The sequence below is a fragment of the Haplochromis burtoni genome, unplaced genomic scaffold, assembly GCF_018398535.1.
Source record: "Haplochromis burtoni strain Fernald_Lab_line unplaced genomic scaffold, NCSU_Asbu1 Contig_127, whole genome shotgun sequence".
NCBI classification, from domain to species: Eukaryota; Metazoa; Chordata; class Actinopteri; order Cichliformes; family Cichlidae; genus Haplochromis; species Haplochromis burtoni.
In genome coordinates, this window is record NW_024582488.1 from 1,373,057 (window position 1) to 1,398,656 (window position 25,600).

A 25,600-nucleotide genomic window follows, 5' to 3' on the forward strand; every position below is an offset into this window, starting at 1 on the left:
TAAAATGAAACCCGTTAAAAAGTGGAGAAAGCAATGAAGCAACAAACTTCAAAAGGCTTGGGGAAATAGCTGACACCACTTACACACGAGCTGCATGTGCACAGCAGCTAATTTAAGTTCTTTGATTAATTGCAGTCCTTTACAATATTAAAATATTTTTTCTGGCACAAAACAATCAAGTCGTTTAACAGTAAAAAGCCAGTTTAATTGCAGAATATATTGACAGTACAATACAGCAATAAAAAAAACTGCCATAATGCTTCTATTTTTACATGACTTACACAGCTGCTGCTCAGCTCGTCAAACAGAACAGCAACAGGGCACAGTACAGTAACAATGACAATGACACGACATACAGACAGGCTCACAGAGCACTGCACCCGTCATTCTCCACGGGCTAGGGATGTGTTAATTAAGAAATGTACAATATAATAATAAACATAAACCAAGAACCGAGACACAGAGCATTCGATGACTGGGTTTGAAAGGGACTGGTTGTCACACAGGGAGAAGAAAGCACAGCCACCAAAACAAAAATAAAAACTAAAAAATATGGATTACTTTGCATGTATGCACTTCATACATAACGTTAAATGACTTGACATTGTCCATGATCTCTCATTACTCTGTCTGGCCTTCATTTACCACATTATATCCTCTTTATTACTTGTGCCTTATTTCACGTATTACATGAGCGCCGGTGTATTTCAATACAGAGCTTCAATGTGTCCTCCCTCGCTACCGAAGGATCCTAGGACCAGACCTGTCGTCTGTTACTGTCTTGCGGAGCTTCACCCCCCGGCGTATAGATACCAGCATATCTATGTCCTCCTGACTGACAGAGGACGCCCCCTGAGGCGCAAACTGAGCGGGATCCCCTGACAGTGAGCTAGGGAAGGGGAACTGACCCTCACCGAGGGCGTGGGCGCTGGCTGCCAGCTCTCCTATCTTCTCCACCAGGCTGTGGCGGTTGGCAGCGAGCATAGGGTCCTCCTCAACACTTTGAGCAGCCATGCCGAGGGCCTGCTGTTCGTAAACAGTCCTGTCTGCCCCTCCTCCACCGCCCCAAGATGTGTCAGGGAGGCTCATCCGCTTTGGAGGAGCCCTCATATTGTCACTAGCTGATAGGTCATCACCATACAGAAACTCCTCACTGCCTGCAGAGTGATGAGACGGGCTAGTGTAACCCGGGGAGTTTGGCACTGTTGGGGTTTTAACTGGCACGATGGGAGGCCGGATGGGAATGGGGCCAGATGTAGACGGCGTGCGTCTCACGCCAGTCTTGGAGGATGGCGTCCGGCGTATAGTGGCTGTCCCTGAAGCAATAGCTCCAGCGCCGCTTCCCCCAGCGCCATTTGGAGTTCCCTGAACAGTCTTACCTGCAGGCAGACCCGCTGTACTTGCAGGTCTCTTAGTTTGGATCATGCGGCGGTAGCTCTGCGCAATGTTACTATGACGAGGGATGGTGGAGGATTTGTCAAAGTCCACCTGCCCTTCACTGTCAGCATCTCCATTAAGAGAGTAGCACTCATAATCAGAACCTAGAAATCACAGCAAGTCATGAGAATCCATTTTTTCCCCCACACTGAATATTCAATAGTTCATAGAGCAGTTGTTTTGGAGGGTTAATTAGCAGGTGCTTCATTACATAGCAATTCACAGTAATCAAACTGGAGTTTAAGGCAACACGTACTGCACTATTCAAATCACACACGTGCAATGATTGAAACACAACAGTTAAATTCATAAATAGTGTGCTGTATGTGGATATCATGTGTGTTTAATCAGGCAGGAGTGTGTGGCTCTTCAGGGATGACTGTTACCTTGACTGGGTATGGTGTCCTCGGAGCAGGAGGGGGTGTTGGTCTGGGTGCTATAGCCACTGGAGTACTGCAGAGAGTCTCTGCTGCTCTTTTGCTGCTCCATGCTCAAGCCCCTGGTTAGAACCATGGCTAGAGTACTGGCTGCTGGAGAGAGGGGCTCACCGTGCTTAACACACATATACAGAGATACAGACAGGCAGGAAATACATAAAGATTAGGACACATTTACATTTTCATCACACTGCAATCCCTACAGCATACAAATTGATATACTGGCATTTATTTTTCACTCCTTTTTACCTTGGCTGCAATGGTTCCTGGGCCACTTCTCACCCTGTGTGGCTCATCAGCTTGCATTCCAGAATACCCCTGTGGACTGGGCGGAGCCTCCAGTTCTCTCATCTTATCCACAGACTCCCTCCTACGCTGTGGTGTGCTGGCCAACGACGGTTCGCAGGAACTCGATTTGGCCCAGTCCTGCAACAGCAGACTGAATAATGAGACCGTCTTCCAACAGTGCATCTCCAGTGTTTCACTGGAAGTTGTGCAGTAAAACACGGAAGCTGTTGATTTGGCTTATAAACTGGTTAGATGCATGGTAGATATGAATAGAGCACAGCAGGGCGTGCAGTTTAGCACATCTTTTTTGTGGAAACATTGGAAAGCTGAGCTTGATGAGCAACAGCAAAACAATGATTGTGAGGTTATTCTACGGAATGCGAAATCTGTGAAGGCAACAAAACACAAGAAGCAAAGAAGCAACAAAGTCTCAAAAGAGAGAACCCAAAGCAAAATTTGCAAATGAAAACAAACCTTCCAGCTAGGAACCTTTGATGTGGGTGAGGGAGTGTTGGATCCAGGGGAGTGGTTAAATGTGGGGGACGCAGGAAGTATAACAGATAGAGGCCTGATGGTGCCAGTGTGTGAGAAAGCAGGGCGGAAGGTGCCGAAGGATGAGCATGAGCCAAACTGCGGAATGGACAGACAGGTCTGAGTAAGAGTGCTCAACATCGGCGAGTAGTCCACGTTATACCTTACAGCGGCTGTCGTTAAAGGCTCACGGGCCTCTTTAAGCTATAGATAAAAATGATTGAAATGCACAGCACATCAGCGTGCAAGTGCATACATCTGCTAGTGCGCGTGTGCGCGTCCAGCAAAGCAAGTACGCTGGTAAGAGATGCATGCAGTACTAACCGCTGTAGGAGAGTTGCACTCGCTGACAGACTGGCAGGTTTCTGAAGCCTCAGAGGAGGCTGAGCTTGTTGATTTCTGGGAAAGGAAAGATGGAGTAAAGAACAGTGGAGATGGAGAGGAAATGGGGAGAAAAAGTTAGATGTGAGAGATGCATAGGAAGATGGTGAGAGCTGGAGAAGAGTGTTGATGAGCTTTAGAAGGAGGGATTTTTTTCTCTCTGAGGGGATCTATATTCTATAGCCTAGATTGAAAATAAAGTAGCCTGTAAGATCATTTATTCAGAAAAAGAACGTTGCATCAGTTGGTGTGTTGCTGAGTGTGTTCTCTACACTGCAATCTGTTCAGACTGTGAGAGTCTGAATGACTTTATCAGTCCAGTGGGATAAAAATTCAACATTTGCAACTGATAGAGATCTATTGCAAAAAAAAAGAGCTCAAACTCTTATGGTGGCTTCATGTGTGAAATACAAAAACATGGAAAAACTCTATGGTTTTCAATTCAGATACAGCAGACGGAGTGTGATTGTGGTTAAAAAGAGAGAATTATTGTAGATCTGCATTGACAAGAAAGTGGTGTTGTTGCTGTGTCCTCCTGTCCTGATGTTTTACTGCCAGAGAAATCTCTGGAGATAACAAGTCTGTTTTATTCCTGATTTTGCTGCAACAAAAAAACCCAAAACATTTTCCCTCCTGATAAAAGGAAAAGAAAATATCATAGCTGAGACTGCTACCTGGCTTGTGATATCAGAGGGCATGGGTGATGGAGGCTTTGAATGGGTGTTGGCGTCTTGGGAGACAAAGCCCGAGTCATGGGAGGAGACGCTGCTCAGCCGATGGGCTCCTGAGGAGGGCATCTGGAGGAGACTGTTGACAGGAAATCGCATCGGTGTAAAATTCAGCATTTAGTATTCATTCTAATCAGGATTAATATTATCACATTTATGGTTTTGTAAATTACACAGAAAATAGTAAAAAGAATAAAAGGCTTGTGAAAAATTAATCACAAAAGCTGTGATCATGAAGGCTGTGTTGTGTGAGAAATCTAAATGATTCCATTCTTCTAATTCTGGTCCATCAAAGAGCATTAAAAAGTTATCATTTCTTTGATTCTTCTTCCTTTCTGAGCATTAACAGCAGTCTTTGTGCTTTCTGTCTGCTGCTCTGTCATTTTCACTCTGCGCCGCTTCTCTTTGTCACCCACGCATTTTGAAATGTGCAACTCGCACTTCTCACCTCCCCTCCCGTACTCCCCTCCCACACCTCCTTCTTCCCCTCTCACTCTGGAATCCATCCGACATTAACATTTCTCGTTAATCTTCATTCTCTTGGATGAAGCTTAAGGAGGATTGCCAAAATAAATATGGCAAATTAAACACAATAAATCATTTAAAAGTAAAGCCTAGTCTTAAGCAGTCATTTTTCTCTCCTTTGAGTTTTTAATAAGTAAGCTTGTTTTTATTGTTTCCTATTAAAACCTTTGTCTCTTCATCATAATCTTTCATTTGAATGTGTGGCAATGTGTGGTGCTTAAGTTATTACCCTATAAAAGTAGCATCTCATTACTTCCCCAGTCCCCTTAATGATGACTTTCGACACCTCAGTTTAAATTAGTAAGGACCTGTTTTTTTCTCAAGGGTAGCTGCATAGGCAGAGACCATCCTCACTAACTTCTGATGCACACCCAGTCATTCCTCTCTATACTCAGGCCTGAAATATGACAGAAACCGCTCAGTGCAGAAAAGAGCTTCAAGGGTTAGTGCTAAAATAATAAAATCACGGGGAAAAGAGTCAATGTATAGAAGTCAGACTGAACTGAAAGACTGTTTCAGAAAAAGCTTACATGCTGGTGGTGCAAGCATCTGTTTTAAAATTAGCCAGCCAGGAATACCTGTAGCATACTAAGAATAGGACATGGCGTTAATTGGAACAAGTGTCAGGGAGGTTCTGCTCGGAGCTGTAGCACTAAATAAAAGTGAGAAGGTATGATATTCCTTCCTCTCAACATTAAAATGTGTTTGACCTAGAATGCCACATTTGTAGAGAAACTTTTGCGCTATCACCTTAAGTCAGATGAATATGTGGATTTTGGCTCTTGTGTAGGCTCACGGCTGTCAGCTGGTGATATTTGACAGCTTTAGACCTAATCTCGCTGTAAGAAGCTTGAGAACTACAAATATATGCCAGGAGCAAGAGCTGAGGAGCTTGCGAGATAGCGCTGCATGTCGACTGTCACTGCTAATCAGGCTGTGTAGTGAAGAAGACATGTCACAGGTATATTCATGGATTTATTGTAGTCTTTATTAATATGCTATTAAGCCGGCTGAAATGATTTTTTTAAAGTTTATAAAATATATTACAACCTAATGTACAACCAAAACCTTATATAATACTGGGCCTCTTCCAAATAATCCTGGATGTTTGACCTTCACAGTACGGTATTATGCAGGTTTCATACACAGGCTCTTTGAGTTTGACACTTGAAGAAAAATGTTTTCCTGAGCTCATCTAAAACAAGAATGTAAAGCATGTACTTGCAAGCATGATTTGAAAATTATGGCTTGGAGATTTATTTCATATTCATAGAATCTGGGTTGTTCATTTTAAAAGAGGAGACGTCAACGTCATCCTACAATTTTCTAACCACTTAAATGGAAAACAGCATGATTTGTAACTCAAAACAGAGGACACCTTTTATCTAATTCTGGATGTTCATACAAAAGACTGCAATGTGCAACAAGTGGTGAGTGTTTGAATAATATACCTGCACATACTGCTCTTCCTGGAACCTGTGCTACTGGGGGAAGAAGGAGGGGTCTGGTAGGACCAGCTATAATCAGAACCTTTTAGGTCCCGGATCACCTGCAGGAACACAACCAAATGGGGATTTAGACATAGACAAGTCTCTTTTCAAATATGGGAAAAAAAGACGAGAACCAACAAGATAAATACACAAGCTGCCGAGAAGTAAAGGTTAATTAAAATTGAGTTAATTGCCGCTCAAGCACCCTTTCCAGGTGTGAACTGATAACTATTTGTTACTCTATTGGGTATTTATAGCAGGTGGATGGAGCTATGAAACAACAAGTTGCTTATTTTAGCCGTCGGATTACAAAAAATATCAAAATCTCTCCGCTCATAATAAGAAACACAGACATTTTTAACCTTTGTACTGAAACCACACACGGCAAATTAAATTCTGCTTCAAATAACTTTGCCACCACTGTGAGGAAATAAGCATGTCAGCGGCACTGGAAGAATTTGTAGTATTACACTCCTGTTACCTGCTCACTAGCTGGTGGCAGCTTGTGCGGGTCTTCAGTCAGCAAAGTGAGGTCATCAACAATGGCTTGTAAATGTGTTATTTCTCCCAGCATGGCAATCTCTATATTCTGCAGGGAAAACAGTATTGATCAAATTAAACAGCTACCACATCAACAAGACGCAGCAAAGATATTTCACAGTGTATGTCGGTGTTCTTTACACGCACAAGCTTCCATACTAAAAAGGCTTAATGTCCCTTACCACCACAGGCTGAAGCAAGTTGATGAATGAACAGTAGCGTCCCCTCTCCTCCAGGAGAGCTCTGCGCACTGCCTGCTTCTCCGTCTCCTCCATCAGCAGGTACAAATCGCTGACATCCTGCATGGCGCTGTCCAGCTGGGGGCGCAGATTACCGCGGCCTGCGCAAGGCGAAGGCAAAGGGTGCAAAGACACAAAAAGGCAGGAAGGACAGAGCCAGGGAGGACAGAGGTGAGGGGAGTTGAGTAAATAAAGAAGGAGAGGAGAAGGAATGAAAACAGATTAAGATTTGGACGGGAGGTTACAAAAGTGACAGGAAGTGTCCGCAGTGCACGAGGGGGAGGAAGAGAGGAAAAGATGAGAGATGATTAAAACAAATAATGATAAGCTGCTGTGTACTAAAGGTCAACACACTTAAAAACATTACACCAGAATGGATAATGACCACAGGAATGAGAGGACACTGAAACATGTCATCAATCAGTGCAGCTGGAGATGATTTGCAGACCCTGAAATGGATGAGATTGGAAAAACACTACTGTATGGAAGGTCATTCAATACTGCATGCCACAGTGATACTTTATGATAGATACAGGAAGTCTAAGCAACGAAAGAAGGATGAGATGAAGATGAAAACGAGTATTAGGATGACACACGATTTGCTGTGATTGCATGATGTACACATACACTGCCAGTCATTTTGAACACTCTACAGTGTGCTGAGTTTTAGCACATAGAAAATACTGTTCTACTTTCAAAATATAATGAACTAAAAGGGCGTGAGCAGATCTAAATTAGTATCACTCTATGCTGGCAATCGCCTTGATGAAAAACATTAACAAGCAGAGCGCTGTAGATTATTCTTACAGCTGTCCATATCTTTAATATGTTCAGCTTAATGAGCTACGCTTTCAGCGCACCTGTATTTAATAAGGCACTAATTAACTGAGTCCCAAAAGGACGTGATTTATAGATCCTTGCAACAGAAGCTGTATTCACAAAGATGCAGGACAATACTTGCAGCATCAAACCTCACATAGGGAGCGATTTAGGAAATCAGGAAGGGATAGCAACTTTTACCGCGATGCCATGTATGGCATATTTTTTAAAAGGTGCAGCTTGACTGAATTCAGTCTCTATCTGACCTGCTAAATATCTGACCTGCTTTCAGACCTACTTGCACAACATGTGTCTGCTGTGCTTGTTTGTTTCCCATGTAGGTAATTTTAGTATTTAATCATTTTTCAACATCAGACTGTGGAATCAATGTAACTGTCTGGGCAAGAGCCTGCAGATGGACCGTAGAGACAGGCTGAAGTCATCACTGTTGCACTGTTTAGCTTTTTTGTCAAGTATTACAGAGTTATGCATTACCTTACACTCCATATCTGGAAAATATCTGGATTTGTTTTGTTTCTGCGCTATTTTATTCCCTGCTTAAGAAATATTTGTGTCTCCTCTCCGTTTTTCACCTTAGTAGCAGACGCTGGTGTTAAATTGATTTGTAAATAATAAATGGGAACTACTCCATCTTTTAACCACAAATGTTAAGACAGATGGTGTTTTCTTTGACTGGCAGGTTTACGTAAAGATGGGTTTAAGCCTTGAAACTAATATGTGAAGTTCTTATTTGTAGCAGCAAACATACCTAGAAGCTCTACAGCCAGGGATAAACGGCAGACAAAAACATTGAGGAGGGTTTCAGTTAGAGGGAGGGAGGAGAGGAAAGAAAGAAGAACAGGCAGCGTTAGCTGTTTTAAATCAGGGCATAATGCATGTTTATGACTAGCCTGTACCACTGCTACATTAAAATACTGTATGAAAATAGGAGTTTAATTACAGCCAGCAGCGGGGGATAATGCAAGCACAGCCAGGAAAGAAGTTAATTTCTTTGATTTATAGGGTAAACTATCCAAAGTTGGAAAGGAGCCTCTGAAATTGTGCCAAGCATTTTGACTTGAGAGACTTATCCTTTCACAATCTACCCTCTAGATGGTGCTATTTTACTGCTAGTGCAGCGACCAGTCGCAGACTTCATTAATTAAAATCTGTATAATACTAATTAATATATCACGAGAGAGTTACTAACCTTTTCTTGCTTTTTTCTGGAGTTTTATGGTATCAAGTGACTTTCTTTTGATTTCCTGACGAGATCTCTTGTATTCTTTGGCAAGCATGTGAAGACAAAGGAAGTATAAATTTCCATACAATACACATTGTGCAATTAATGTCTTTTATATTGCTGTAGTTATTCACCTTTGGCATGGTCTTTGTCCAGCTGGTTAGCCGTCTTCTTCCATTCCTCTATCCTGTCCTGGAGCGGCGTAACCAGGCCTTCCATAAGAGCACTGCAGCAACAAGAAGAGACAATATTCAAGAGAATGAAGGGTATAACAAATAGGTTTATTTCCACAGCATAGCAAAGAGTAACAAAATAAGAGAAAGGTCACCATGGATGGAGAACATAATAATCCCCTCAGGACAGGCGAAGAGAGAAAATTGCAATGGAGCAAATAAAAACAAAAGTGACACTTACTTGGTGAAGTGGCGTAATTTTGCCTCAATGCTACGGTGTCGCATACACATCCTTGTCAGAGCTGAGCCAATGTCCCTGGTAGCACCTTGTAAACACAATATGAAAAATAGAAATGTCATCTACGATATCGGAGCTCGGCAATAGAAATTTAGACCTAGAAGACCCAGAAAAAATGATTTTCTATAAGAGGGCTATACAGATATGGAGTGCTTTGAAAGGCCTGAGACTCTCCTGTCAAATGGACTCATCAGCTTTTATTCCTCCCTCTTTCAGCTGGAGAGGCATTTTTAGCTGCAGCCACTAGATGGACATATGTTGACCGTAAAGGCAGGAGTGCAAATGTCACATTTGTTTGGGGAAAGCAAACGTTCCAGAGTGACCGTAAAATAAAACCCTGTGCTATCTTCTTCCCTCCTGACAAAAACACGTATTTTTCCTGTTGACACTTTAACGTCGCCGCGTGGTAATCTCCCCACACTGAGTAAATAACGGCTTGTGTGAATTTGTTACTGTACTTTTCCTCTCTGCTGAAGTGTAATTAAATGAGGTTTTAAGCCCCCAAAGCTCAGGATGGTCCACTGTGTCACTGATGGTTCATAGGCCAGTGTAATATATGGCAGCACTGATCCTGTTGTAATCTGGGCCACATAAGGCTAATCTCAGGGTCTCTCACTACAAACACACACACGCGCAGACACAGACGCACACAAGGAAAGAGAGAAGACACCTCTTATAGCAGACAGACTTCAGAGCTGAGGCATGTATGTGTGTTTGTGAATGATTGCTGGAGCGTATGTGCGGAGGTTTGTTTGTGTGAACGTATGGACAGGTGGTGTATTTTACCAACCCCCACACCCTTTCCGAAGTTCTCACCCCTTTCATCCTGGAGGAAAAAGGAGGGAACCATGTAAGGGGATATCCCTCTATTCTTCCCTGTCTGCTCTGCCTTTCCTGTTCTCTCTGTTTCCTAAACACCATTCATGCAGGGCAGGCAGCGTTAGGGAGAAACCAGCTCTAACCTTCACTACGAAGCCTGAAGGAAAGAGAAAATGAAACGCACGACTAATATAACTGGCCTAAAATGAGACTCTGTGTAAGAAATGCTCCAGATTGTCGTCCAGTGAGATCTGTGCTCTTTTCCAGATATCACATAAAGAAACTAGGTTACTGTCTCCTGCTGATAACATGTCAAACTGTCAGACAAAGACCAGCTGAGTCCAACATTTGGCTGTCAACTTCACTAACTGCTGTACTAGTTCAAAGAAACTCAGCAACAGATCTGGGCCCTGTATGCATTGCTCCTCTGAGTGAGAGGAGAGGTGAAAGGTCATCCAGCTGTAACACACAGAGGTATTCAACATCAGCAGGAAGTGATTTAGAAAAGACATGTGGAATCTATATGCTTTGCTCTAGATATAAGCAGAAAGTGGGGAGTCCAACCTATGTAGAGGATTCAGTCAGGTAAGAAACTCTGTTTACACCAGTTCATGATAACCAATGAGAAACTCAGACATGCACATGGTACACACATGCACTGATTTTGCCTTTCTCCTGCTAAAGCCATTACAGAAAGCACCCACAGCAGCATCTGACTTCCCAGATGGAAGAAGACTGGGCGATAGATGAATGAGGCACAAGAGAGTAATGTGGGTCCTGGTATCTCTAAAACAGACCGTCCCAATGTCACTATCAGCTGGAGTGAACTTTCAGCCCCCCACTCCTGTCCCATTCACACCTGCCAATTTCCCTCCTGCTCCCCACCTCTTCCCTCCTGTCTCCTCCCCTCCTTCTTCCCTTCCCAAAAGGGGATCAGCTGACAGCTACATCCTGGGGAGGTTCAGGGCTTCCTGACCATGTCCAAGAGCCGTGCTGGCCTCTGGCCTTGACCGGATGGATAGTGACACGGTGATTCACTCCCGTAGCCCCCCTACAAAGGCTCACAGGCATGTGACAAATATATACAAGCTTAAGCCTGACTCGAAAGACAATTATTATGCAACACTTAGACTTCTGTTCTTCTTTCTATTTTCCTCCACAGCCGAATACCTCTATGTGTTGTTTCATCCTTTTTCTTCACTAGTCCAGATTCAGCATTTTCAACATGTGGTCCATAACAGTTTATGTAGCGAGAAAAAAATGAGCTTCAGTAAAACTGATTCATCCACCCTGAAAATAATATTTCAACAAAAATGCTGACTTTAAATAATTTGATTACCTGTTACAATACTTGATTTGCATATTGTTTATATCACACATATTTTCCTTGATGATTATTTGAATGTATAAAACTTTTATTTTATTTATTTCAGTTTGAACTTAAAAACATTGCTTCATGTTTATGTGGGCAAAGAATGATGTTTGGTGATTTCATGATATAATGTGGCAGCACAGAGTAAAACAAAGCAAGAACTTTCTCTTTCAGTCTGATTCATTCAACCTTTCCTGTTAAGAAATCTAACAGCCACCTCACTCATTTAAAAAAAAACAAAAACTAAAAAAGTCAACCAGCACAAAAATGATGATTACCAAACTAAACCACTGTTTTAATTTTTAAGTCATATCATGATTCTTTGATATAGATATATCAATGCTTGACGTTCTAGAAACATGCTAGCTGATGTGTGCAAGAACTGGAAAAGTGATTATTGAGCAGACCCCTGTGGCTTTAGGATCTGGGCCGACCTCATAGCAGACAGCCACACGTGCATGAATGAAGCAAAACACAGACCACTACGGGGGAAAACTGTTATGCAACAGAACCATATATCTTACAGCTTGGAGCAAACAACTGGGAGTAACTGAACAGTGGACAAATCTGTGGTTCATTACAGAAGTGCTGCCGTGTGTGCATCTGAAGCTCACGGCGCCTGGTTTAATATACAGGCTGAGCATAAATACAAACTGCCTCGAGATCTGCTATGTATGTTGAAAAAAACATGGGGCTGTTGGTGGGAAGGTCATGCCCCCATTGGTGGCTTTAAGCTCTGGTATCTGAGGCCAGACCAGAGTAGTCTAAGCGTTTACTGAGTGGTTCCATCCAGAGCTCTGGTTCTGATTAACTCCCCTGATTCCTTGGGGAAGGAGGAGCATTTTAATAGGCCTGCTTTATAGAGAGTTCTCCTGCCAGGAGTCGGGAGCCAGAGGCTAAACTGCCACAGGCCTAACTCCATGATGTCTTCAACATGGGAGCTAAACTTAAATATCTCTCTTATTCACCATCTGAACCCTAACGCTCAGCTCAGATTTCATTAGTGCTCAGACAAGCGAGCCTGAATGTCCTTCTGCTGGAATTAACGCTGGATACGCTGACGCCGGCTTTCAAGCTGAACGCAGCTCACTTCTTCTCCATCTTGATTTCTGCCTTTTGTGTCAATAAAACACGTTTGTGTGGAATTTTTTCTAGACTCTCAAACAGCCTTTGCCAAGGCAAGGAAATTCCATCATCCGTGAGACAACTGTTATTCTTTGCATTGGCACCTTGGCCACTGTGCTGGCTGTGCCTCTCAGAGACAGTTAAGTCTCCTGCGTTTACCCTCCCTCACCCCTTTTAAGTGAGGCAGAGTGTGAACTGGCAGGGACACAGAGAAGGCCACTGATGGATGAAAGGCAGTGTGGGGTGAGACGGGAGGAGGTTGAAAGAGGGCACACACGGCGGAGGTGCCGGGCGGGTTTGGCCTGTCAGAAGGCAACGGAAGTGCTATAGTGTGGCAGGTGCAACAGGCCCTGACAGGACGACATCGTCCACAATAAGCCGAGAAATTAAAAAATGTAATGTTTGCATTACTGTCAAAATATTTCTGTAATTTGTGTAGTCATCTCCACTAGAACACTTTATATATATCTTTGAAGAAGAAAATGAGGAGGACCTGCTTTGATTTTGACAGCTTCACTTGTCTTCTTTAGTTGGTAGTTGAGCAAACATGAAACTGAGATTTCTGAAATCATAACCTGATTAAACATCAAACATTCACATCGTCAAGAGATTGCTTCAAAGCACAGCTTGAGCTCTTTTGGTGCAGCACAGTAGGAGCTGTCTGTATTATAAATAAAGCAGCATCTATTGCATATGCTGGTGAGGGAGCTGTGAGTTGTGAAGGAGGTAAGAGTGGCAGATAAAACAGCTGTATCTGTATGGATTATGAAACGAGAGTAGCGTACTGTACGCCTGCAGCAACAAAAGCTACAGATCTGTGTAATTTATGTTGCTTAAATATTGGACATGCAGTATCTGTGAGTTTATTCAATAATAAAGATGGTATTTGTCCACTGTATTCACAGATAGAAGAGGGAAAAAACATAACAGCAAATCCAGGGTACAGATCCAAATGCTTTAGGATTAACACAGTGTGTTCTGTCTGTAGCAAAAATCAAAACGTCATTCCAAGCCTTTGTGTCACTTCCTTATACGTGGAATGCTTTTTATTAGTACAATACAACTAAAAGGCAGAGGAAACAGCCCCGGGATCAATTGTTTTAGTCTCTCACACACAGTCGAGCGCACACTCATCCCATTGTTGCCTGTCCAGACAGCACGCACAGCAAGTTTCACCTCTCAGACAGACCCCAGTGTTTCCTGATGTGGCGTAAACATGTTCTGGTGTGCATTAGAACAAGACTTTAAAGAGGAGGAGGAGGAAGTGATATTCCTCTGCTGGAGGAGCTTCCTGTTCAGGGGCATAAATGTTTCTAAAAATAATCACCACCCCTTGTCCAGATGCGCTTTTCATTAGAGATGGAAAAAAGGCCACAGGGAGAGAAAACAAGAAAAAGAAAAGTACAGCAAAGGGAAGAAATCCAGAAATGGCTGTCTTTGTCTCATGCCAGACAGGGATGTTTAAAGCTGAAGAAGATAGATGTGATGTCCCTTTATGCAAGAACAAATAAGCAATGATAGCCAAAGTTTGACAAATTTACTAAGCAGCGCTCTGTCAACAAATCTGCAGCGATTCAATCAGACGACTCAAGCGCTCCTGTTTTACAGGCTCAGCAATTTTCTTTATCTTAGCTCACCCGAGTCTGTCCGGCCTTGCCCCACCTATGTAAATGCTACTCTGCTCATTTGCAAACAGTCCTGCAAACAATGCAGACAATACTGCTGGTCCTTCTGCTGCTGCTACCTCCATCTGAGTCTCTGAGCCTGAAGTTATCTTGAGCAGCAGTTTATTATATTAGCCATTCTGCCCTGCGCTGATCATCAGAACCTACGTGTCAAATATAAAAGCTTGAATAGAATAACAGTTTAGCAGAACAGTAATTAGATATCCATCCAAATCATTGGGGTTCATTATGTTAGCCTTGTGAACGTCTTGATCTGGTGTAAACGTGTTCACAACACATCACCCAGTAATTTTTGGGCCACTTCAATCTTGACCGATGTGTTTAACGGACCAATAATAGCAAACATGTGATCTGATCTGTCATTCTACATTTTCATTTCTTTGAAATTGTATTCCTTTTAATCTCCTCTCTCGCATTCCTCCAGCAGCCTCTCTCGTGCATTTCCCCACTCCTCTCCAGCTCCCTTCCAAAGCGGAGTTCGTGTTCAGGATGTAGCCGAACAGAGTGTTCCCCTCGTGTTTGTCTTCTTAGTTTGGTATTCGACCTCAGAATTAAAGCTACGCTGAACCCAAAGATTTGTTTTCTCTCTTGTTTTTATTTCCCCTTTTCATCTGTTTCTCACATTATTGCTGCACCCGCTTCACCCTTTACTCTGTGGATGTAGTTATTACAATAGCTGGAAAACATTCATCTGCAGAATGACCGCATTGAGTTTAAGCCCATAAACTCCGTAGTGACTCATGAAGAACTCTGCTGGAAATTGTCCGACGAACAAGGTAGGAAGCTGAGGGGGAAATGAGAGGCTCTTGTCGATACTTAGGGTGACCTCGTGGTTGAAGGTCGTGAAATAACCAAAGAGCCTTGCATACAATTAGCAGAATGGCACAACAGTTTGTAATTTACCAGCTACTGTATTCATCTATGTGAATGACTGAACATGTAGGTCCGATCTAAATCACTTGAAATCTATAAGCTAATTAACTGTGAGCTGCAGATTCTAAACTCTTGGTTCTGGTACACAGCATGCAGAACAGGCTTGTCTCAGGCTTGTACATGGAATGCAAATGTTGATGCATGTCAGCTTTGGTCTGATGGGTACACTTATTATTTGACATGTCTGCAAAAATAGCTGCACTGCTGGGATAGCACGGAATACATTAATCCCCTGATCTCGCTCTGCGCTAGGCCACGGCCACATCTCGTCCATGCCAGGCTGTCCAGATGGCGGGTAGGGATATCCGTCCCATCTGCCAACCCAGAGAAGTACAGCGGCCAAGCAGATTAGTGCTTCGCTGACACACTGATCTACTAGCATACCTCCACAGAGTATGGACTGAGTGAGTAAGAAAGAAAAGACACAGAGCCAAACAGAGAGGACTTGCAGTGACCGACAGAAACATTATTTCCATGGGTGTACATGTAATGGAGTATGGACGGCGCTAGCTTTGATAATCACACGTAGAAGAAGAAATGTTCATCCGTGCTTAATAAAAACATGCAGTGTATGGTTGTCTGGCCGGTGATCCCACAGTGTAAATTTTTAAAGCTGGGGGTGGCTGATCAGGAAGAGAAGAGAAGGCAGTCTGTGTCTGTGTGTTATAGAGTGGGGCTAAGAGGATTAGCTAAACGCCTCTGCCTAGCCTGGATACCCAGAGCTGTGGAAATCCCACTCCAATCACAACCCCCACCCAGGTCAACTAACCCCCAACTACAGCCAACTCACTTTCTGCAAAACATGGAGACTGTGTCATACTTTCATGGACCATTACCCATGTCTCTTTGATGTCTATCAAACTCAACTACGTTCAAAAACTGGAAAAAAAACAACTTTTGTTTAAAGAACACATCATACATCCAAGCAACAACTAAATAAGTCACACAGTCTCCAATTTTCTCAACTCGAGTCTGATCCTTTTAAATGTCCTCACATAACATTTTAATATGAACGACAAAAAAGGTCCAGACGGCACACCAAAATCCATTAGTCTGGCCAATCCAACAATAAAAGAATCCAAAGAGCTACACGGCCTTAGGTTAAGTTGAACAAAAGCTTGGTGTTGAAACGTATATCCTTAAAAACCCCAAATTCTCCACATATACCACCTAATATAGACTTTGTGGCTTGCAGACCTTTATTGAACTCAGATGCAAGCTATGAGTTCACTGAGACAGACGTGCCTTCAGACATAGATCCATCAGCACAGCTTAGAGAAACAGTGCTGTTAGACACAGTGCCAGAACGCCTGGAGGCCAACTCCTCCAGCTGCTTCATAGAAAACAGATGCTAATACCATGACAGCTACCATAAACTCTAAAAATGGACAACGCAAGCAAGAAGTCTGAACATGGACACACACCGAAGTAGTGTGGCAGACACCGATTCAAACAGAGAGCTGAGTAAGGTTAGTTGAGCAAAGTCATAATACAATTATGATTAAAAAGATACCCTTTGAGAAAAGTGCAGAAGAACAGTTAAGAATTCATAAAATTCGTTTCAGTCACTGTCCTCTCTCTGGGACTATCAGGAAGCTGTCAGTGAGGAGAAATGCTGCTTTTCTTGGCAGGGCAGTGTTTACAGTCTGAAGAGAGAGTGTGGAAGTAAGAGGGGCGAATGGGTGAGTGTGTCAAAGTTAGATTAAAGGAGGTAAAAGAGGAACGCGATGAAACCTCCAGCTGTGCCAGCAGCTGCAGCTCGTCCCCAAACACAAGCGTAGCTCAGAGTGACAGCGATTGGGGGCAGCAGTTCATAGCCAAGGGCCTGCCCCCTATAGCGCAAATCAGCCCTATAAGGCTGTGCAGACGCCGAGACAAACATCATCACTGCAGGCAGGCACACACACACACTCACACACACACACGTGAAGGATACAGACAGAAAAAGAAGAGAGAGAAACAGAAATAAAGGCGTACTATATACTGACAATCTAACCTCTGAATTCTTTTTATCTTTATGGTCCTAAATAAGTTTGAGTTAGCAAGAGTACAACCATGTGGAAAACAGAGAACATCTGGATGCCAGGATAGCGTAAATAAATTGACATTGCAGCTGCTAGAGAGGCAAAGTTGCCTAAATAGGTTTAAAGGTTACCCCTGTGCACTGAGAGCTAGCGCCAGTAAATATCGACATTACTCCTACCTAATTAATTACTGGGTTTGGTTTGGAGCACGCAAAGACTAACACAGCTCACACAGGAGAGACAGAAGTGAGATGGCATGCTTGCTAAGAGCACATAAAAGCTGCACAAGATGTTTTAGTTTTCTTTTTTTTAAGCAATGACTGCTATTTGTAAAACCAGTTGTCCCACAGCAGAGCTTCGAGCTAAATGCTAACACTACCACAGAACATGCTTGCAATGACAAAAAAGCATTGCTGCTACAGCACGTTTGATAATTATGTCCACTATGTGCAAAATGTGTTACTGGCTATCACTTAGTAAGTAACTGTATTAGCTACAGGCCTGATGGGAATTGCAGGTTTAGCCATGTAGCGCTGAACCACTTGGTTAAATGCCCACAGATCTGTCACAGATATTTCATTATGGAAAAGAATCAAAAGATTATTGAAAAGTAAAGAAACAGTGACCATTGTTGTTACTCCCTTTATTATATTGACGACAGCATGTAAGGGAAAATAGCAGTGTTTTATAGGTCATGATAATTTGTCAAATGGAAGAATAATCCCGTCAATCAATCAACACTGAGCACCAATGAAAATGATAAAAGCAGAATAATACTAATATAAGACTTTAGATTTTAGTAAGAAAAAAAATTATCTCATATGTTTCTGTCTAAGTACACTGACTCCCCTTTAATTGCTAGTCTCTCATCACCCATGCAGTCTGTGTCCTGAGAAGGATGGCACTAATCCTAAACTTAATGTGCCTGGGAGAAAAGCAGAAGTGGGCGTATGAGTGACACACTTACAGATTTTATACAGCTATCTGCAAACTCTCGTTGCCCTTCTCTCTCTTCTCATCTCTCTCCGGAATATCAATCATTTTGCTATTTTCCCCTTTTTCAGCAATTTTCCTTTGAAGTCTTGCCCTTTATTCCTACCATGGCCTACCCCCCTTTGTTTTAGCAGGCTGCCAGCTGCTCGCAGCCAGCAGGCTGACCCCAGTCTACCTTGCATCATCTTACAGAGCTCATGTGCACTCACACCAGGAATCATTTAAAGTAGCCTTTAGTATTGTAATAGCGATAAACTGTTGCTGTAAAGTGCAAGGAAGTAAAACTGGCAATAATAAGTGAACACTGAGGCTGCTCTGTTATTTTTCCCAGAAGTAAGTGGTCAATAAGGGGCGGTGCCAGTGCAAATAGTTTGAAAAACATCTTGGGATGTGGCCTGTAAGGTCAGGTGACCAGCTACCAGCTGTCACTCTTTGAATACAGTGCATCAGTGTGTGCATAATGTGTGTGTGCGTGTATGTTTCTGCGTCTATGTGATTGAGTGTGTCGAGAGCCTCGTTGGGGTTTGCAGGGTTTTTCTGACCTACATACTGCTCTCGACGATCAACTCCAAAAAAATCTGTGTTAATCAGCGGCCTCTCCAGCCAGCCAGTCTGCTGCCACTAGCGCAGTGACAAAGCAGATCAGCAGACCTCATTAAGACCAAAGAAACAATAAGCTTAGATTTTCATTTCTCTGAGCCTCCACCACCCGACCTCGCTCACAGCTGGCCCCACTCGCGTCATCTTAGTGAACAGAATGGTGCCGTGAGAGACAATACACTTACTTAAGGATGTGAAAAGTCTGTTTATTTTCTTTATGTGACCTTTACGACTTAGAAAGGGAAAACATACTAACTGCTTGTCTACCAACACTCTTAGCTTCTACTTTTTTAACAACTCCCTACTAAAACAACAAACGTATTTGTTCAACAAAGCTGATCATTATCATGACACTATTTTTCCACCAGTTCATACAGAGGCTCGACTCCACACCATGTGAGGCTAAATTTCCCTTACCTCTAGAATTGGTCGCCATGTCCGCCACCTTCTGAAAGGCATCTAAAAAGGCCACTGCTGCCAGAATTGTGGTCCTGTAAGTACATTGGTTCATTGCACTCTCACTGCACAGTCTGTAAACACTGCACAAGAATTTTCCTCACTGAGGTTTACTGTTCACAGGAACTGCTTCTCACCTGAGTTGAGAGTGTAGCTTTGTGGCCTTGGCACTGAAGTCTTCCCACACAGGGTAAGAGCTCTGATAAGAGAAAGGAAAAGTGTTAAACCAAATAAATATCTCACCAAGGACATTCAGGTCTGCGTGCTTCAACAAAAACAGCAGGCGCAAAAATTTCAGTGTTAGATTTAGTCACACAAAATGCATTTTCTCATTAATTTTGGTGGAAAATACCAGGTTGAAATCTAAATAAGGAAAATAAATGTATATATCCTACCCCCAAAAAACATTTGTTTTATTCTGGGAAAAATCAGTCAATCACATAACGCCTGACAGACCCGGTTTTAGTTTTTACAACAGTAATTATTTTACAGCCTGTAATCCTTATCTCTATAATAACGCTTTGACCTTGGTTCGTAGTTGCCATTACGCCTTTGCGTGTATGTTACGTGTAATTCGATAGTTATTATACCTACAGAGATATAATATATATATATATAAAAAACACCCAGCACGCCCCTGCGGGCGGTTTATCCTTCAAGCTCGGGTCCTCTACCAGAGGCCTGGGAGCTTGAGGGTCCTGCGCAGTATCTTAGCTGTTCCCAGGACTGCGCTCTTCTGGACAGAGATCTCCGATGTTATTCCCGGGATCTGCTGGAGCCACTCGCCTAGCTTGGGAGTCACCGCACCTAGTGCTCCGATTACCACGGGGACCACCGTTACCTTCACCCTCCACATCCTCTCGAGCTCTTCTCTGAGCACTTGGTTCGCCGTCATTGTGGATGTTGGGTATCGAAGAATCCATAGGTCCCTCATCCTATTCATGTAGCCCCTTATTTAAATATATATATATTGCTAATAATAATTAGTGAAGTAAAAAGAAGAACAGAAAAAAAGAAGAAGAAGAAAGCTACGGAGAGGCTGGCTTCTTACCCTAGGATTAGAAAAAGGGTGTTGTATAAGTCCATGCTCTGACTTGTCTTTAAAAAGGCCAGTGTGATTTTTGTTGTGCACACTTGCAGTGCATTATATTTACAGTGTATAATACTAGGGCAGATTGTGAAATCACAGTGATGTTTAAAATTGGCATACAACATTTTTTTTTATGCTTCGTCTTTATTATTATCGGTTCCCTTGTTTCATGATAAAACAAAAACTTGAACTTGCAGCTCTGTGTCTCAGTGTATTTGAATATTTAACTTGTTTCAAACTTGTTTGAAACAACGGTAAACATTGGCCACCTACAGTGATAAATCTCTTTTGCAAAGAGGTAGATAATTTGTCCCAGGTGACAAAAGAACTACATACTTTTCGATTTGTATATAGATATTTGCATGTCTGGTGTGCAGACATGTGCTGTGTACAAGGCCTAATATCATTACTATTTATGCACGCAAGCCAGGTAGTAAGACTTTCTTTTGAAAAACCTGGATTAGATTTAGCCCAGGATCGTCACATGCTGCCGTGAGCTATAAGAGCCGACCATTAGAGTGGGACCTTGAGCCCTGGAGTAAGAAGAGGAAGGGCACAACCTCTATGTGACTCTTTGATGGAGAGGAGCTAAAAGGGGTTACACATCTTGATTATATATAGCTAGCATGCAATCACAAAAGAGTCTTGTGCTGCATCACTTATAACCTCCATTCTGGCAATGACATGATTTAACTCCCAGGTTACCTTAGATAAAGTCTTTGCCTTGGAAAGTGATTTAGGAGCCATTCCCTCTTTTTAAAAAAATTGTTTTTCATGAACCTCCCGGCTTGGCTGTTCCCACTTGACTTCAACAGGTGTCTAATTAGCCTGTGGGCTCTGTGGCTCTGAGGGGCTGGAGGGATGTGCTGCCAAGACAGCTGAGGGTAGAGGGCAAAGAATTGGGTAAAGAGGGCTATGTGCAGTGCAGCTGGGAGGGGGGCACACTTTTTTTTTCTTTAAAGTTCATTTACACCCAACAACATCCAGGGATGAAAAGGATGGATAAAAGAGAGAAGCAAGCAGAGAAAGTCTCTTCCTCCCACAGCTCGTCATTCAGGTTAAAGGCATTATCCTTGGACCTGGTAGGAAGTGTTGCTCAAGGACATTTGGTTACTTTTTCACACAAAGAGGCTTGAAATCACTTTCCCTTTCACTCTCATCAGATCAAATCTAATTCCTGATGTAATTCTTGACTCTGGATCTAATCTTGCAGAACATTCTTTTCTCATTTCATCCTGTACCTACTGTTCTAACACCTCCCACTCTTTCATTTCTTTTCCTGTTGCCTCATCAGACAGTTACATAACCAACAGGTGCAGCTATTATCCACACATTTTCTCTATGCAGTACAATATAGCACACAGGAGGCTGTGGAAGTGCTACATCTATGTCACGCAGCTACATTCTAACAATATTCAGAATTAGGAAAGCAGTGCCATTGGATCGCTGGTTCGATTGGCTTGCATGGCACAACCAGCCGGCAGGAATGAGGTCAGATGTCTGTCTCGGGCAGTGGACATTGATACTGTGCTGACTAAGGGATTCAGCCTCATTCATCTGTGCTGCTTATCAATACACAGACTGCCTCTTTCTGTGAGCCCCTGTCGCTCTCTGGCCCCGGCATGATTGGAACACAAAAAGGAAATTTATGAAACCAAACCAGCACTGCCAATAGAGCTGATTTCACTGGAACCTGACTAATGAGAGGTCCATAAATAGTCTGTCCTAAGGCGCCATGATCCTGCGCGCTAGTAATCAATAAGAAATCTGCTGGACTGAAAGAAGTGCTTGACGCTTGACTTATTCGCTGTTGTAACCACTTTGCTGCATCATGGGTTTCCCGGACAATGAGAAGACTGGGTGCTGCCTCCAGGCCCAATGAACGCATTCACACTTCCCATCTGTTGTCATGAACAGCAGACCACCCTGGTTCAACTTCCTTCACTTGACCCCTCCCCCAACATACACAAATACACACGCTGACATGTAATCAATACACACACAATAACATACGTGTGATTCTAGCTTAAGAAATTGTTTTTAACTAAAAGACCGACAGCACTGGCTTCGTACAAATACAGCGCAAGGTCACACAGTTCAATTGTTAAAAGATTAAATGTGCATTTAATACCAAGTTGAAAAAATGTAGATATTTCAGTCCAAATAACAGGAAGCACAATGATAGCATTTCAAGTCTATTTCTGTTCAGAAGCTGAGGTTATGGAGCTCTTATTTTCTTCCAGAGCATTCTTTTACAGCTGACACTTAATTCAGAAATCACTTGAGGCTGGGATAGAGAAGGAACAGTTGTTTAGGGTTAAATGGCACCCATCATATGTGTAGTATGACTTTTATTAACTGTGTAGTATAACTTCTTCTTTAGTCCTGATAGTTTTACTGTAACACACAAAAAGAGGAATGAGAGCTGGAATATTTTTTTAACTTTGATTATGATCTAACCCGTGGACCACACACCCGCAAATAGTGGTTTTGTGTTAAAAGACAAATGTAGTTCTGCATATGTTTCCATGCAAGTACTCTGGCACACTTGCTAAAGTGTGAGCACTGTTTGACCTGCAGTACATTATAACAACAACACAAAGGGAAACACGCTTCATCTCCCAGTTTGTCCTACAGCGGTGTTTCAAGTGGGGGAGGACCCGGTGAAAGAGACAAAGGCAGTAAAAAAAATGCATCTGATCAGCCACTGTGTAATCACAAAGGTCACATAATTCCCTATCTACTTTAAATTATGTGTGATACCTTCATGTCGTTCACAATGGCCTGGAATAATCCACCCAGCGCTCCACACTCCTTTTCCACCGACTCCATGGTGTCAAAAACAAACAAAAAAAGATCGCGGAAAGACAAGTATCAGACAAAATATTCCACTGTTGCTGCTTCAAACATCGGACGTGTAGACCTTTGTTTTCTTCATCCGTCCTTCGAGGTGCTGCCCTACAACAACGTAGCCTGCAGCGAGGAGGATGCGAGGACGCACAGCCCACAGCCAGCAGCGGAGCGCACAGACAAAAAGAAATGTGCTGCTCGGTGTCACCGGGTACTCCTGCTCGCTCTGCCGCCGGTACTCGCCTTTCGGTGGCACAGGAGGGATGGAGCAGGGGCGCTCTCTTCTGCCAGGTTGGACTACAACTATGCAACGTGGAGGGCACATGCACGGTGGCTTCTCATGATCACCGTTTAAACACAAACAACGGAGAGAGCACTACTCTGGGGAAGAGGGCAAGAGGAGGTGGAGGACGAGCAGGAGGAGGGGGTACGACCGGATCAGTCGCAACAGACGCGGGGACGCGCTCCGTTGTTAATATCGGTGCAGATGTCTTGGAGCTGAAGGCTCCCGTAATAAGATCCATGGGAATGGAAAGGGGGCTGGTCAAGTGCGTTTTTTCTGTCTTGATAGGAGGAGGGGACAAGAAGGAACACCCATTCCTCCTTCCACCCCCCACGCAAACAAAAGTGAAGCCCTGCCTTCTCAGCGAACAATTGCCAAACACGCAAAGTAGGATTTCCTCGGATTTAAATGTGTATTCACACACGTGTCTGTTCATGATCGTTGAGCCACTCGTAGCCGTTTCAGGAAACAGTAACATGTGGGCCATTATCGCCTCATTAAGCATTAGCATTTAGAATCAACATAACAAATGCTAATTCAAGCCACAGTTTTGACTTTACATGTTTTCTTTGCGGGTCCATGAGAAGACTGCTGGTTGGAACACATCAGCTTTTGCTTACCAGAGCAACTCAATGCTATTATAGTTGACTAAAACTAGAGGAAAGGTGTGAAAACACGTTTTTGATTGAACTGTAATAAAAACAAAATATAGACTTTAGCTCAAAAAAGTTGCAAAGATATGACAGTTGCCCGTCCACGACGCAAAGCTCTTGTTCCAGCACATCCCAAAGGTGCTTTATTGGTTTGAGATCTGGTGACTGTGGATGCCATTTCAGCACAGTGAACTCACTGTCATATTCCAGAAACCAGTTTGATCTTATCTTTGTGACGTGGCATGCTATCCTGTTGGAAGAAGCCATCAGAAGATTTGTACACTGTGGTTATAAAGGGATGGGCAGGATCAGCAGCAATGCGCAGGTAGGTTACTAAAGGGCCCAGACTGTGCCAAGAGAATATTACAGCATTACACTATTACATGACCACCAGGCTGAACCGATCCTGTCTACTGATACAAAGTAGAATGGACACCATACCATACCATACCAGCTTTATTTGTAAAGTACTTTAAAACAACAATAATGGACCAAAGTGTTGCACAGAAGAATAAATAAAAGACAAAATAAATACGGTGCATATGATGCATAATGAGGCACAGAATAAACATACAATACAAATGAAATAAATAAAAGACATAAAACAAGAGAAGAACATTAGCCATACAATAAAAAAATACAATAAAGATCTAAATAAATACAATACAATAGTAAACATTGCACAATGGACATGGAGGAAAAATGGGTTTAGTACAATTTAGAAAAAGATTGAGAAGGTCCATGATTTCATGTTGTGTACAGCAAATTCACTTCATTGTTCTTCGCTGACACGGATGGTAAGGTGTGGTCGAATGCTGCTGTAGCCCATCTACTTCAAGGTTGTGCAGTTAAAGATGCTTTCTGCATACCTTTGTTGAGTTACTGTTTCCTTCCTAGCTGGAAGCAGCCTGGCCATTCTCCTTTGACCTCTGACATCAGCAAGGCATTTTAACCCAGAAAACTGCATCTCACTACATATTTTCTCTTTTGGGACGATTCTCTGTAACCCCCAGAGATGGTTATATGGAAAAATCAGAGTAGAACATCATTTTCTGATGTACTCGGATCAGCCTGTCTTGCACCAACAACTATGAACCATCACATCACCTTTCCTCTCCATTCTCATGCTCAGTCTGAACTTCAGCTGATCATCATGTCTAAATGCCAAAATGCATTGATTTGCTGATGGGCTGAGTGGATCAGATGCTCTAAGGTACTGATTTTGTACACTAGGCAGGATTTTCTTGCAGGTTTAAATAAGCAAGCTTATACTTTGTATTAAGCTAAGCTGACCAAGATATAGGACTCAAAATTCACAACAATGACATGGTCATTTTCTTCTTTGTTAAAATGGATTAAAATCCAACAAGAAATTACAAATATTGAGACAATACCTCTATATTTAACTGAGCTCCTGAGACCTTTACAAACCTACGTTGGGGCATTTGTTTGATACTCAGGAGATAACTTGTTTTTTCAACATCATTACCAGCTTGTAGACACAAAATAGAAAATGTTATGAATGTTCAGGGACTAGTTATTATTTGGTTAGGCAGATATTTGGCTACATACAACCTGACAGTCAGAG

General features: G+C 42.7%; 1 protein-coding gene across 5 annotated transcripts; it reads right to left on the reverse strand.

The window, feature by feature from the left end:
* Nucleotides 1-183: 183 nt before the first annotated feature.
* mtss1la (MTSS I-BAR domain containing 2a) lies at nt 184-23,608 on the reverse strand. 5 transcript variants are annotated; one of them, XM_005930313.2, is made up of 16 exons: nt 22,990-23,608; nt 19,274-19,335; nt 19,098-19,171; nt 9,073-9,157; nt 8,793-8,884; nt 8,626-8,700; nt 8,185-8,193; nt 6,540-6,697; nt 6,299-6,406; nt 5,779-5,876; nt 3,749-3,881; nt 3,018-3,092; nt 2,637-2,792; nt 2,124-2,300; nt 1,824-1,989; nt 184-1,541 (listed from the first exon to the last, which is right to left on the reverse strand). In XM_005930313.2, exons 1-16 carry the CDS (start codon nt 23,056-23,058, stop codon nt 739-741), a joined length of 2,340 nt encoding a protein of 779 aa, XP_005930375.1. In that variant the 5' UTR covers nt 23,059-23,608; the 3' UTR covers nt 184-738. The 5 variants fall into 5 exon arrangements, with proteins under 5 accessions (XP_005930375.1, XP_005930376.1, XP_005930377.1 ...); XM_005930314.2 differs by lacking the exon at nt 8,185-8,193 and having other exon boundaries at nt 22,990-23,607; XM_005930315.2 differs by lacking the exon at nt 2,637-2,792 and having other exon boundaries at nt 22,990-23,607.
* Nucleotides 23,609-25,600: the final 1,992 nt, after the last annotated feature.

Excerpts from the sequence above, each read along its gene's own strand:
- mtss1la (XM_005930313.2), bottom strand. The coding sequence starts at position 23,058 with ATGGAGTCGGTGGAAAAGGAGTGTGGAGCGCTGGGTGGATTATTCCAG. Across the intron at positions 2,793-3,017 it reads AGTGCAACTCTCCTACAGCG|TTTGGCTCATGCTCATCCTT; the intron begins GTTAGTACTGCA and ends TCCATTCCGCAG. Across the intron at positions 2,301-2,636 it reads CAAAGGTTCCTAGCTGGAAG|GACTGGGCCAAATCGAGTTC; the intron begins GTTTGTTTTCAT and ends CTGCTGTTGCAG.